The sequence below is a fragment of the Oncorhynchus gorbuscha genome, linkage group LG02 (assembly GCF_021184085.1).
Source record: "Oncorhynchus gorbuscha isolate QuinsamMale2020 ecotype Even-year linkage group LG02, OgorEven_v1.0, whole genome shotgun sequence".
Classification (NCBI taxonomy): Eukaryota; Metazoa; Chordata; class Actinopteri; order Salmoniformes; family Salmonidae; genus Oncorhynchus; species Oncorhynchus gorbuscha.
In genome coordinates this window covers 43,969,042-43,982,906 of record NC_060174.1, presented here as the reverse complement: position 1 = coordinate 43,982,906, position 13,865 = coordinate 43,969,042, and the positions used below count along the sequence as shown (strand labels likewise).

The following is a 13,865-nucleotide window of genomic DNA, read 5'->3' as shown; positions in this document are numbered from 1 at the left end:
TGCGATGTTCCATAGGCGCATCTCAAAACAACCCAAAGGCAATACAAGTACCCTCCGAACACACATACAGAACTCAGTCACTCAGAGGCCCACTCAGTACCCAATTCCTGTCTTCCAAGCCCGCCATTACTCACTCCATCATTGTCGAAAATGTCGAGCCATCATGACAGTCATTCAGGCAACGTAATAACAACGTTGAGGAGCAGGCTACAGCAGGAGCCAATTAAAGTGCCTCTCTGCAGGCAGAGTGTCGATGACTCACCTCGAGACGCAAGTATTCATTCTGCTCCTGGGAGAGGAGACTGAGGAGGACACCGCTGGGGACGTGGGTTCGCACCTGGAGCTGCACGCTGGTGTGACGGGCCGGGAGAGACCAGCCCACCTGGTACTGGACATGGCTCCTCCTCCCATCGAAGGAGAACTCTGGAACTTCTGTCAGTCGAAGAGAGAAAATCATAGAGCTGCCATGAGGGCTTCAACTCCAGTATATTATTCATGATGTATTATTTATACTGTACCGTCTACTGTGTGGACTCAGTAGCCAATTAAAGACAATTCACATATGTGACAGAAGCCAAACACAGTTAAATTGTGTGAGCCATGCATTTAAAGCCTTAAGACAAATTTCCATTCAACAAGAGCAATAAAAAAGAAGTTGAATCTTGAATCTTATTATAGGTTAAACCTATAATTCAAAGCCAGTGCATTTTGATCGTGTTGGGGGGAAAAATGACCTCCCATATTAGGATTCTACTATGAAATACAGTCCACTCTACACCCTTTGATACCCACAGACAACACTTGTCCTAACCCGACTGTATGTTCTCTAAGAACGCACCGTCTTCACAGTGGATCCCTGCGTAACCGGGCCCACACTGGCAGCGGAAGGAGTCCCACTGCCCGTTACAGCGCCCCCTGGCGCCACAGGCTGGTACACCCATGTTTACACAGTTCCCATCAGTCAGAGAGCAGCCTGGGGCACTGCTGGAGGACTCTGAGGGATAACCAAGGTCATAGAGCTGGAGCAGAGAGGGAAGAGAGACAGGGGGGTGAAGGAATGAGGGAGCGAGAGATGGAGGGTGAGTGGGAGAGAGAGAGAGGGAGAAAGAGAGATGTGGGGGAGAGAGAGAAGAGAGAGGAAGAAATAAAAAGAAAGTAAAAAAATGAGGGCAAGAGAGAAATGAATAAGGGAGAGAGAGAGAGAGAGAGATGGCATGAGGTTTTCAGTATAACCTCAATAATGCACAATACAATCCTTTCTAAAGCATAAAGTAAAGATGAGAGAAGGTCATAGGCATAAAGGAGAGAAATAACGAAGGAGAATACATCCCGCTAGTACATATCACCTGTCTGACATTAAGGTACTAAGAGAACCTGCCTTTTTTAAATGTATGTTGTTTTTTAAAACTGAGTTGTTGGTTAGGGGCTCGTAAGTAAGCATTTCACTGCAAGGTCTACACCTGTTGTATTCAGCGCATGTGATTAATACAATTTGATTTGAAGGGGAATATGATGAGTGAAAGACATCAGCATTTAGAAGATACTCCCAGCTCAGCCTTGAGCTCAAATGTACATTCCTCTTGAGCTCATGTCTTAATGAAACCTAGTGAGTCAACTAGACAGGTCAAGGAGTGAGAAAATGTAAGAAATAAAATGCAATGTCCAGAGCCGAGATTGAGTTAGAGGTAAACTTGTTGTTAGAGGTAAACTTGTTGTTGTTGGGGTGTTAGGGGAGAGCGCTAGACTTTTGTGTCTTACCATACTATCCACAACCAGGTTGCGCAGACATCCACTGAAGTGCTTGTGCTGCAGCTGGGGATACTCATAGGACATGTTTTCGTTGACACCACCCAGCTGCAACACCTGACTCCCGTTCAGGTACCTGTGGAAAAGAGGAGACACGTCATTGTCAATGCTTGTCCATTCAAACCATTCATCTGTCTGTCCATTTGTTTGTTTCGTCCAACCATCCTTCCAGAATCACACCACTCACTCATGTCAACTCATCTGTATAGTACCTTATCTTAATTGTAACCAACACTGGATGACACAGTGGCTGCTACAAGAATTGGAGTATACATGGTAGATGGATAGATGTTCGTAGATCTTGTAATGCCTTTCAGAGGAACTATTTTGGCCATCGGCAATGCCTTGACTGGCTGGCAGGTGTGATTGGTGTGATGTCAGAGGGGTGGGATTCTGAGCAGGACAGTACCTGTCCCTATTGGGCGTGACTCCTCTGACTTCACAAGAAGAGCGGTCCTCGGTCATGGCCCAGCTGTCCACTCCCTCTGTCTCCATGACAATGGCACTGGAGCAGCGATCCAGGGTGAAACGCACTTCCTGAAAACCCAAGAGAAGAAGAGGAAGGTAACAATCTCTGCACACACGCAAACATACACACACAGGTAAGAACATGGAAGAATGTGTGTTTTCAGGATGCGAATACAGCCATTTAATGGGTCGCTTACTTTACTGTTGCTCCTAACATCTAGACGGTGCCAGCGTTTGTCGGACACAACCACATTTCCCGGCAACTGCAGGACCAGGGTTCCAGACCCATGGTTGATTTTCAGGCTAGGTGTTCCACCAATCAACTCTGAGGAGAAGAAAGGTCATCAGTACCAGCATCACCATGACATTCCACCTACAGACTTAAAGGGTCAAAGTTCAACTGTGGTGTAGGATGCACTTCTGATGCTCTTGGAGGAATGTTGTTCAGTGTCAAATAGTCAATGCATACACATATACTTATACATGAAACTGTATATTTACTGTACATCCCAAAGGTACGGACCATTATCTACTTTTCATTAACAAGTGAAGTGATCCCATTAACAAGGTTACACTATTTGAGTGTTTTGTCTCTGTCTGGGCTGTATGACTAAGCAACCTAATTAATCCGAATAACGCAGGATATATCCCACACATTCCATTTGTTATTCAAATCATGCACCTCGGGTTGGACTGGAAGGTAGATGCAGTATCCTTGCCTTTGTGTAACAGAGTTGGTTTGGTAAACCACGCTAGAGGGCTGATTAACTTTGCCTGAGACCTAAATACTTGAGTTAGCTCCCAGTTAATGCCTAGGCTTTAGCTCAGAGGGCTTACGTGATCTCTATGACCTGGGTTCAAATCCTAAGTGGGTAACACATTACCCTACCTATGGCCATGTAGTCCTCTGGGTCTCTGGGAAGCAGGGTGGCCAGGGGCCCACTGTAGAGCAGCAGCCCATCCTCAGCCCCTGTGATGAACTCCAGGGAGAGATGGCTATCAAAGCACGGCCTTATGGGAGGAAACCAGGCATAGCCGTTGCCAAGGAAACTTCGCCCTGTCTGCTGGCACTCAGGACCCTCGTACTGCGGTGGGCACTGGCATCTGTGGTGGCATTGAAAGAAAGCACCCCAAAGAACATGAACACTGATTTTTCCATATTGAAACATTATGACGGGGCTGGCTATATTGTCATATCTGTGTGTAAAGTGCTGTGCAACGTATCTTTATAAATGACAGGCGGGGCTTTCATCTACATACAATAGCTACTTGTGCATTAGGCATGAAACACATCAAGTACATATTAAATACTGCATTGAAAGCATTACATAGAAACACAAGTCCCTCAATCGTTCTATTCATTTTATTATCCTTATAACATTGTTTAGCCTGTGAGCCGAAACATAGGTTTAGGGGCTGTAGAAATCCTCTTACTTACAACTGCTCAGCAGCACATCAGATCCCTTTGTTCGAGCATGATTAAGAACACGATTCCTACTTTTCTAGGTCCCCTACAGTATCACTGATTCTAAATCTCTCCTTGTTTCAGTCCCATTACTCTGCTGTGCAGATTCCATTGCATGGTGTAGTGTACGGACTCTCTCAGAAAAAAGGGTACGGTTAGGGTACAGTATTTTTCCCTGGGGTACACAAAGATCTAAATATACATAATGTACCTTCAGAGGTACACATTAGATCTCACATGATACTGTTCGGTACCTTTTAGGGGACATCTAGTATTATGGTAAATTTTTGTACCCAGTCATTGGAGGGGTGGCTAGTGTGGGCGTGGCTTTCAGTTATTATTTGGCACCTTGCAAGGTACCACTACAATGACAATAGTTTGCACCCCTTTCAGTACAGTGTGTGTGTGTGTGTGTGTGTGTGTGTGTGTGTGTGTGTGTGTGTGTGTGTGTGTGTGTGCGTGCGTGCGTGCGTGCGTGCGTGCGTGCGTGCGTGCGTGCGTGCGTGCGTGCGTGCGTGCGTGCGTGTGTGTGTGTGTGTGTGTGTGTGTGTGTGTGTGTACGCGTGCATGTATGTGTGTTATGCAGGCAGAAGCACTCTGACTGATTTCTTTGTGATTACCTCTCCTTTCCCTTCCTTTGCCTTGATTACAGCTTATAGTGCTTCTATGGACCATTGCTAACTGAATGAAGAACAAAATTAAGCAGAATGAATTGATCGTCTTCATGGCATGCCTCCACTTCTTCATGGAATGCCTCCACTTCTTCATGGAATGTCTCCACTTCTTCATGGAATGCCTCCACTTCTTCATGGAATGCCTCCACTTCTTCATGGAATGTCTCCATTTCTTCATGGAATGTCTCCACTTCTTCATGGAATGCCTCCACTTCTTCATGGAATGTCTCCACTTCTTCATGGAATGCCTCCACTTCTTCATGGAATGCCTCCACTTCTTCATGGAATGTCTCCACTTCTTCATGGAATGCCTCCACTTCTTCATGGAATGCCTCCACTTCTTCATGGAATGTCTCCACTTCTTCATGGAATGTCTCCACTTCTTCATGGAATGCCTCCACTTCTTCATGGAATGCCTCCACTTCTTCATGGAATGCCTCCACTTCTTCATGGAATGCCTCCACTTCTTCATGGAATGTCTCCACTTCTTCATGGAATGTCTCCACTTCTTCATGGAATGCCTCCACTTCTTCATGGAATGTCTCCACTTCTTCATGGAATGTCTCCACTTCTTCATGGAATGCCTCCACTTCTTCATGGAATGCCTCCGCTTCTTCATGGAATGCCTCCGCTTCTTCATGGAATGCCTCCACTTCTTCATGGAATGTCTCCACTTCTTCATGGAATGCCTCCTCTTCTTCATGGAATGCCTCCACTTCTTCATGGAATGTCTCCACTTCTTCATGGAATGCCTCCACTTCTTCATGGAATGTCTCCACTTCTTCATGGAATGTCTCCACTTCTTCATGGAATGCCTCCACTTCTTCATGGAATGTCTCCACTTCTTCATGGAATGCCTCCACTAGTGCATCTGCATGTCTACGGGCCATAAATCTTAATCAAATAAATGACTTGATATTCAATACATGCAGTGAGAAAAACAACACTTTCGATCCAAACAGGGGAGAAGCAGAATATTCTCACATCCCTGGTGAAAAGTGATATGAGGCGAACTGGGCTTGGTAGAGAATGTCACAGCCATCTATTTCCATGCGGCGTCTCTGAGCATATGGCTCTGCTGTGCACTGTTAGGGTCTGTTTTCTCTTTTCTCTCCGTCTCCAACTCTGTTTATTCTGCAGAGGGCCAACACATGTCAGGAATACTGATCCCTTTGGAGAGAGACAGGGGGATGGTTCTAGGAAAGACTATGTGTACACACAGACAGATATGGAAGAAAGAGTGCATGCACGTTTGTGCTTAAGCACACACACACACACACACACACACACACATGGACAAAAGAACACACTACAGACACGCACACACACACAAGCACATACCTTCCCAGGCATTTTCCATGTGACTCCAGAGAGCAATGCCAAACCAATCCAGACTCCAGAGCATGTTTCTTCCTCTGTTTCTCCCTTTTGACTGACACTATCTGATAAGGCAATGTCTCAGACTGGCTATTAAGCTCTCTCTACATGGGATGGTGCCCGAAATTGGATTTTTTTACGCACATACTGAATATACCTTGGGTTATATAGCAGCATCAATATTCTGACAAGGGCTAGGACTTTCTCTCACAGGACTGCAGACTGCAGCTGATGTGGCAGATAAAAAAACAGAGAACGCATGGCTGTGCACCAAATGGCACCCTAGGGCCCATTGGGCTCTGGTCAGAAGTAGTGCACTATACAAGGAAAAGGATGCCATTTGGGACACAGGCCATGAGTGTAACCCTCATGTTCTAAGGTTTTAAGGCCGACGTGTTATTCGGTATGCACGTCTGTCTGGCAAACTTCACTTTACATGTTCATGTAAATGGTATTAAGTGGGATTGTGAAAAGTTGTCAGCACTTACAAGAGAGGGGTGGGTAGTTATTGTTGTAATCTCACTGGCCTACATTTCTTAAATCCTACCATTAATCCTTATCATCAAATTAGCTCCATCCTGTTTCCTCTGTGATGCGCCCACATGGGGCAACTGTACTGTGTTTTATGGATTTCTGACTGCTGTATATGCTTAGCGTTCAAGGCTCTAGCATTTAATTAGGAGGTAATTCATCATTGAACTGTACATTTTTTTAACCCTTAATTTATTGTCATTCTAGTCTGAAACACATTTTTTCCCAGGTAGCTCGAGTGTCATTTCTGATTCGGATCTCATTTTCTCCACATCACCATCTGTGTGTAGATTTCCTCTGGACTATTTCTATCACCTTGTCTCAGTCATCTCTTAGTTGTGTCCTATGAAAGTATATTTTATCTTGCGTAATAAATTAAATACAATAAAGACAGGATACAATCATGTTCAGTTGAGTTAAATTGGAAGAAAATGGTCAGAATAGCCCTATATCTTGTTTTCAGCTATGTGCCTTAATAAACACAACCCAGTTCACATGGTCCTCAGGTGAGGTGTGTTGCTGTAGTCGTTGCTCTCTGCTCACCTGTACCCGCTGAGGGTGTCCATGCAGGTGCCTCCATTGAAGCAGGGGTTTGTGGGGTAGGAGAAACAGGCCTGGTGGACACGGTCCCTGGCGGTGCAGCCACACACGGCTGAGGAAGTCACTGTCACAGACACCAGGGCCTTGTTGCCAGCATCCACCAGGGTGGGCGTGTCACTGACACTGAGGTATGTGGAGCAACCCTCACCCGCCCTGCAGTCTGTGTACATACACTCATCCACCTGTACCTGGGACACATTCACCCGCAGCAGAGACTGCAGCTAAGGAAAGCGAGTGAAAGAGAAAGGGAGAGAAGGAAGGAAGGAGTGTGATGAGGCAAGTTGATAGTCCTTGCATATAGACATATTTACATTTAAAAAACCAAGGGTGCAAAATGGCCGATTTATTTTCAATAAATGACTGAGGTCTGAGAAAGACAGACAGAGAAAAAAGGGAAGGAGATGGAATGAGTGAGGGATGGAGGGAATGGAGGGATGCTAGGATACAGACTGGAGTATTTTCCGGGATTCATTCGATGGCATTGAGAAGTTTATTTACCGAGGCAAGTCAGTTTAGAACAAATTCTTATTTACAATAATGGCCTACTTCGGCCAATCCCGGACAATGCTGGGCCAATTACACGCCGCATAATTATAATTATCAGCCGGTGACTGCTTTGATAAAGGTTAAATAAATACAAATATATAAAAAAATGTCTAAGTGCATTGACAACGTCATCCCCACAGTGACCGTATGTACATATCCCAAACAGAAGCAACATCCACACTGAGCTAAAGGCTTGAGCTGATGCTTTCAAGGATTGGGACACTAATCTGGACGCTTATAAGAAATCACACTACGCCCTCCGACGAACCATCAGGCAGCCAAAGCATCAACACAGGACTAAAATCAAATCCTACTACACCGGCTCTGATGCTCATCGGATGTGGCAGGGCTTGCAAACTATCACAAATTACAAAGTGAAACCCAGGTGCGAGCTGCCCAGCGACGCAATCTACAAGACGAGTTAAATGCCTTCTATGCTCACTTCGAGGCTAGCAACACTGAACCATTTGTGAGAGCACCAGCTGTTCTGGACAACTGTGTGATCATGCTCTCTATAGCCCCTGCAAGACCTTTAAACAGGTTAACATTCACAAGGCCGCACGCCCAGAAGCATTACTCAGAACGCTGACCAGCTATCTAGTGTCTTCACTGACATTTTCAACCTCTCCTTGACCCATCCTGTAATACCTACATGTTTCAAGTAGACCACCATAGTCCCTGTGCCCAAGAACGTCAAGCTAACCTGTCTAAATGACCATTGCCCCGTTGCACTCATGTCTGTAGCCATGAAATTATTTGAAAGGCTTGTCATGGCTCACATCAACACCATCATCCCAGACACCCTGGACCCACTTCAATTCGTACACCACCCCAACAGAAACACAGAAGACGCAATCTCTGCTGCAGTCCACACTGCCCTTTCCCACCTGGACAAAAGGAACACCAAAGTTAGAATGCTGTTCATTGAGTGCAGCTCAGAATTCAACACCATAGTGCCCTTTCAAGCTCATCACTAAGCTCAGGACCGCCACGCTGACCCTCAACACCCTTCAGTGGTGCGTGCTTAGTCCCCTCCTGTATTCCCTGTTCAACCACGACTGTGTGGCCGCTCATGACTCCAACATCATCATAAAGTGTGCCGACAACACAACGGTGATAGGCCTGATTACCAACGACGAGACAGCCTATAGGCAGGAGGTCAGCGACCTGGCAGTGTGATTCCAGGACAACAACCTCTCGCTCAACGTCAGCAAGGCAAAGGAGCTGATCTTGGACTACAGGAAACAGAAGGCCGAGCACAGCCTCATTCACATCGACAGGGCTGTAGTGGAGCAGGTCAAGAGCTTCAAGTTCCTCTGTGTCCAAATCAGTAAGGAATTATCATGGTCTAAACACGCCAACACAGTCGTGAAGAGGGCATGACAACGCCTCTTCCCCCTCAGCAGGCGTTATAGATCTGCACCATTGAAAGCATTTTGACTGGCTGCATCCCCACTTGGTATGACAACTGCTTGGCAGCCAACCCCCTTTTTATTTACACTTTTATTTTACACCGGCTAAATGCACACTCACTGGACTCTACCCACGCATTCTACACTGACACTCCAACACACACATATATATATACATTATATATATACTGTAGATGTCACGTACGTCGTATAAATGCGACCAAGGCGCTGCATGGTATGCGTACATTCTTTATTATATTAAGAATGAACACTGAACAAACGAACCAAAACAACAAACCGTGACGCTATACAAATGAGTGCTGACAGGCAACTACACATAGACAAGAACCCACAAACACCAAATGGAAATGGCTACCTAAATATGATCCCCAATCAGAGACAACGACAAACAGCTGCCTATGATTGGGAACCATATCAGGCCACCATAAACATACAAATACCTAGACATACAAAACCCTAGACAATACAAAACGCACTTACACATAGAGACACTTTCACTCTCTTCATATACAGTGCTGCTACTCTGTTTATTATTTATCCTGATTGCCTAGTCACCCCTACCTACATGCACATATTACCTAACTACCTCGTACCTCTTCACATTGACTCAATATGGGCACTCCTAGTATATAGTCTCGTTATTTTTTTCATTGTGATTCTTAGCAAATTTGTATTATTTTTGAACATTTAACATTTTGCCTGGATTAGTGCCTGGATTAGGATCTGCGCCACTTCCTCTGTGAGGTAGGGTCGCACTCCACGGATGTTGTAGAGGAGTGGTATTCAAAGTCGTGGAACTGCAGTTGGATTGCAAAATGTAAAAAATCGAATATATAAATCAGATTATTGCATGGGACAATATACAGTATAAACGTTTGATTTATTTTTAACCTTTATTTAGCTAGATAAGTCAGTTAAGAACAAATTCTTATTTACAATGATGGCCTACCGGGGAACAGTGGGTTAACTGTCTCATTCTGGGGCAGAACAACAGATTTTTACATTGTCACCCCGGGGATTCGATCCAGCAACCTTTCAATGTAAAAATAAAAAGTTACAGATTTTAAGGTTGTGACATTAGGTTTTGGGTGTGGTAGGGTCGCAAGAAATTATTTGTGAAAAACATGTAGACCTTAGAAATTCTGTCGCAAAAAAAGTAGGGTCCCCGCTGAAAACGTTTGAATACCATTGTTGTAGAGCATGAACCTGCAGGAGCGAGTCACTGCTTTGATGTTTGCAGGGGGTTGAGTGTCATCTGCATAGCAATGATAGGAGAGACCATTTGTGGATATGACGGAGCCTAGTGACCTGATGCATAGAAAGATGAGGAGATGGCCTAGAACCGAGCCCTGGGGGACACCAGTAGCGAGAGTGTTGTGAAGACACAGATCCTCTCCACGTCGCCTGGTACAATAAGAGTGATCTTATTGTACCCTAACCCAATGCAATCCAAGAGTGTGCAGAGCCTGAGATGCCCAGCCCTGAGAGGTTGGAGAGGAGGATATGATGGCTCACTGTGTCAAAAGCAGTGGATAGATCTAGGAGGATGAGAACAGAGGAGAGAGAGTCAGCTATGGCAGTGCAGAGAGCCTCCGTGACACAGAGAAGAGAAATCTCAGTTGAGTGACCCGTCTTGAATCCTGACTACTTAGGGTAGTCAGAATATAGTTTTGAGAGAGATAGTGAGGGGGTTGGTCAGAGACAGCACACTCAATTGTTTTGGAAAGAAAATAAAGAAGGGATACTGGTCTGTAGTTTTCAAGTGTTGGTTTCTTGAGGAGGGGATTCCGGCCCGTTTGAAGTCAGAGGGGACACAAACAGTGAGGTGAGGAATGGGAGAAGGAATGGGAGAAGGTCTCCAGAGAAGGGAAGAGAGGATTGGGTCGAGCAGCAGGTTGTCGGGCGGCTGGACCTCCACTAGTTGCAGGATTTCATCTGGAGAGAGAGGGGGGAGAGAGGTCAAGGAGTAGGGTAGTTCTGTTTGAGTGGGACCAGTGGACTTAATAGGCTGAGTGAATGAGGAGCGGATGTCGTCAACATTCTTTTCAAAGTAGTTGACAAAGTCATCGGCAGAGAAGGAGGAGAGGGGTGATTAAGGAGGGAAGAGAAGGTGGGTTAGAAGCAGAAGTTTAAGATTTAGAGTGATTGAAAGTGGCTTTAGCAGCGTATACAGAAGAAGAGAAGGTAGAGAGGAGAGAGTAAAAGGATGATAGGTCATCCAGACGTTTAGATTTCCTCCATTTTCGCTTAGCTGCCTGCAGCCCTGTTCTGTGTGTTCGCAATGAGTCACTCATCCACGTAGCAGGAGGGGAGGGCCAAGCTGGCTGGGTGGAAAGGGGACAGTGTGAGTCATAGGATGCAGAAAGGGAGGAGAGTATGGTCGAAGAGGCAGAATCAGGAGACAGGAGGGAGACAGATTTAGTATAAGGCAGAGATGATCGGATAGAAGAGGAGAGAGAGAGAGAGAGAGAGAGAGAGAGAGAGAGAGAGAGAGAGAGAGAGGGGGATTGCGACAACGGGGGCTGTGGCTAGGGTTGGAGGAGAGGTCGACAGAAAAGGAAACAATGTAGTGATCAGAGACCTGGATGGGGGGGTTGCAGTGACTGCATTGTTGGGAAAGGGTTCGTAAGTTAGCATTTCTCGGTAAATCTACACCTGTTGTATTCGGCGCACGTGACAAATAACATTTCATTTGCTTTGATTTAAAAGATAGAGGGAAGTAGTTGGGGAGAGATAGAGAGAGAATGAGGAAACAGGTATGAACACACAAGGGGGAGAGTTGGTGTGAACAACATGAATGAAAAGGATATGAATGCACACTGCACCTCTTGGCTGATAAAGGAATTATCTCAAGAACGCCAAGCTCTGCTATGCACCTAGAGATGTATGAGCTAAGATCCCTATCTTCAATAAGGGAAAACTTTGAGGCGTACCTTCTTCTTATGCACCGCAAGGAATCCATGTAGTTTCTCTGGGCGAAGGTAGCTGTCGCTGTGCACAGAGAAGCGCACGTCCAGCGTCTTCAGTCCTACGTCTGTCAGGCTGAATACGTTGATGGCGCCTAAGCTGACGGACAGGTGTTCAGACAGGAAGCCCCTGAACATATCCTGTCGACTCGTCTTGTCCACCTGGGACTCAATAAAATCCCTGGCAGTGATGCCTGCAGAAGGGAGAAATAAAAAACAAACACACACAAAACACACACACACAGAAAGAGAGAGACACACATACACACGTTCACTGAACGTTCACTACTCACTGACAGGCAGAGTGGATCAAAGTGTTGTCCGTCTTGGTTCTATTATCAAACGACATCTCCAAAACTCCTCTCGATGGACATACGCTACACGTCAGTTCACTCACCCATGAGGTGAAACTATTTTACTTACTGTTATTTCATTATTTCCAGCGAGACCAAACTCTTTGTTTCTGGTATAAACCATTTGACGGCCTCACTATTAAATAGATTTCGAGGTCAACAAATTAGCTATGCGTCTATTCTAATAATATCGGAGAGGGTGGAAAAAGTCATCTTTAATCTATACAAAGTGAAAATGATTCTCTGGTATGCCTAATAGCCTTGTAGTCTATTCATACAATGGATTTTGAAATGTCAAGGACTAACCTGGCAGTTTGAAATTGACCTTAACAATTGGGATATGCCCAGAGAGAGCCACAAGACCAAGACATTAAACTGCATTTGTTTTTGTGATAAAGGCACCACATGTTTGACACACACTGCTACTTGAAGTGATAGGGACTATTGGTTGTATAGATGTGTGGTAAAGTACATGCCTTACAGCTTGTAAGGGAGACCGTGAGACCCACATTCAGCGTCAAATGCCTTGATCTTTAGGAAAAGCTTAAAAAGCAACCTGGATCCATTGGGTTTGCTAGCTCACAGTGGAGCCTCAGGAGGATCAATTCCAGATCCTGAGACTTTAGAAGTAATTTCTTCTTCTTTCTCCTGTTTAAGTTCACTGAGCAGACGCTGATTCCACCTTAATTCATTTGACAACCTCATCCACTCTAATGTCTGAGTTTATTCGGTCATAAAAACTTGGCAGTTATTGTCTTTCTCAAAGCAAACACATTTCTTGAAAGCTACACTCTATATCTCTCCAACAAAGGAACGAAAGACAAGGAGAACTAAAAAAACAGATGCTTGGTGTGGGTGGAAAGACAAGTGACAGAGAGCGAGAGAAAGGAAAACAAATGGACAAAGTAACTCATGTTGACAGGTTCAGACTCCAGATCTGGTATCAACATAAACTTTGTTAGATAATCTTCTCCTATAGAGCAATCCTGCTGTGGAATAACAGCAGCAGCAGCAGTAGCATCAATGTAGTTGCTGAACTGTGAGTGGGTCATGACTGGAGAAACTATTACACTCAACTGAACGACTTGATTAGTGTAGTGTTAGCTAGCTACATAGCTGTCTTTGCTGTCTTCGTATCATCGTATCCAAGATAATTGTGTTGTTTAGGTTTAGAGTGTGTAGTCTTAGAGCGATTATCTTAATTTACCGAGGTTAGCTAGCCAGCTATTTGTCGTCCTTAACGTAGGTGACTCTGCTAGCTAGCCAACGCTAGCCAACGTCTTCTGTATAGAACTCAACTACCCGGTCGCATTCACAGGTAGTATCACATTTTCACTTCATTTCATTACAGTACAACGGTTTGATTTGTTTGATCGTAGCTAGCTACTTAGCTAGCTACATAGCCGTCTTTGTATCAAAGATAATTGTGTAGTCTAGAGCGATTTTCTAGGTTCGCTAGCCAGCTATTGTCGTTCTTTTAACGCAACGTAACGTAAACAACACTGCTAGCTAGCCAGCTCATAGCAACACTGCAGAAGCTATTACACTCAACGGAACGACTTGATTAGTGTAGTGTCAACAACGCACCCACTGCCAGCTGGCCTACTTCAGCAGTACTGTATCATTTTAATCATTTTAGTCAATAA

At 45.0% G+C, this 13,865-nt stretch overlaps 1 protein-coding gene across 1 annotated transcript in view; it reads right to left on the bottom strand.

Annotated features, from left to right (window-relative positions):
• Window positions 1-13,865, bottom strand: part of LOC123990241 (neural-cadherin-like) — a 163,424-nt gene that overhangs the window by 27,860 nt on the left and 121,699 nt on the right. Inside the window, 8 exon segments of the mRNA XM_046290823.1 lie at window positions 263-432; window positions 839-1,019; window positions 1,759-1,882; window positions 2,216-2,343; window positions 2,472-2,599; window positions 3,164-3,378; window positions 6,865-7,142; window positions 11,834-12,060. Of these exon segments, the coding sequence (XP_046146779.1) occupies window positions 263-432; window positions 839-1,019; window positions 1,759-1,882; window positions 2,216-2,343; window positions 2,472-2,599; window positions 3,164-3,378; window positions 6,865-7,142; window positions 11,834-12,060 (1,451 nt within the window).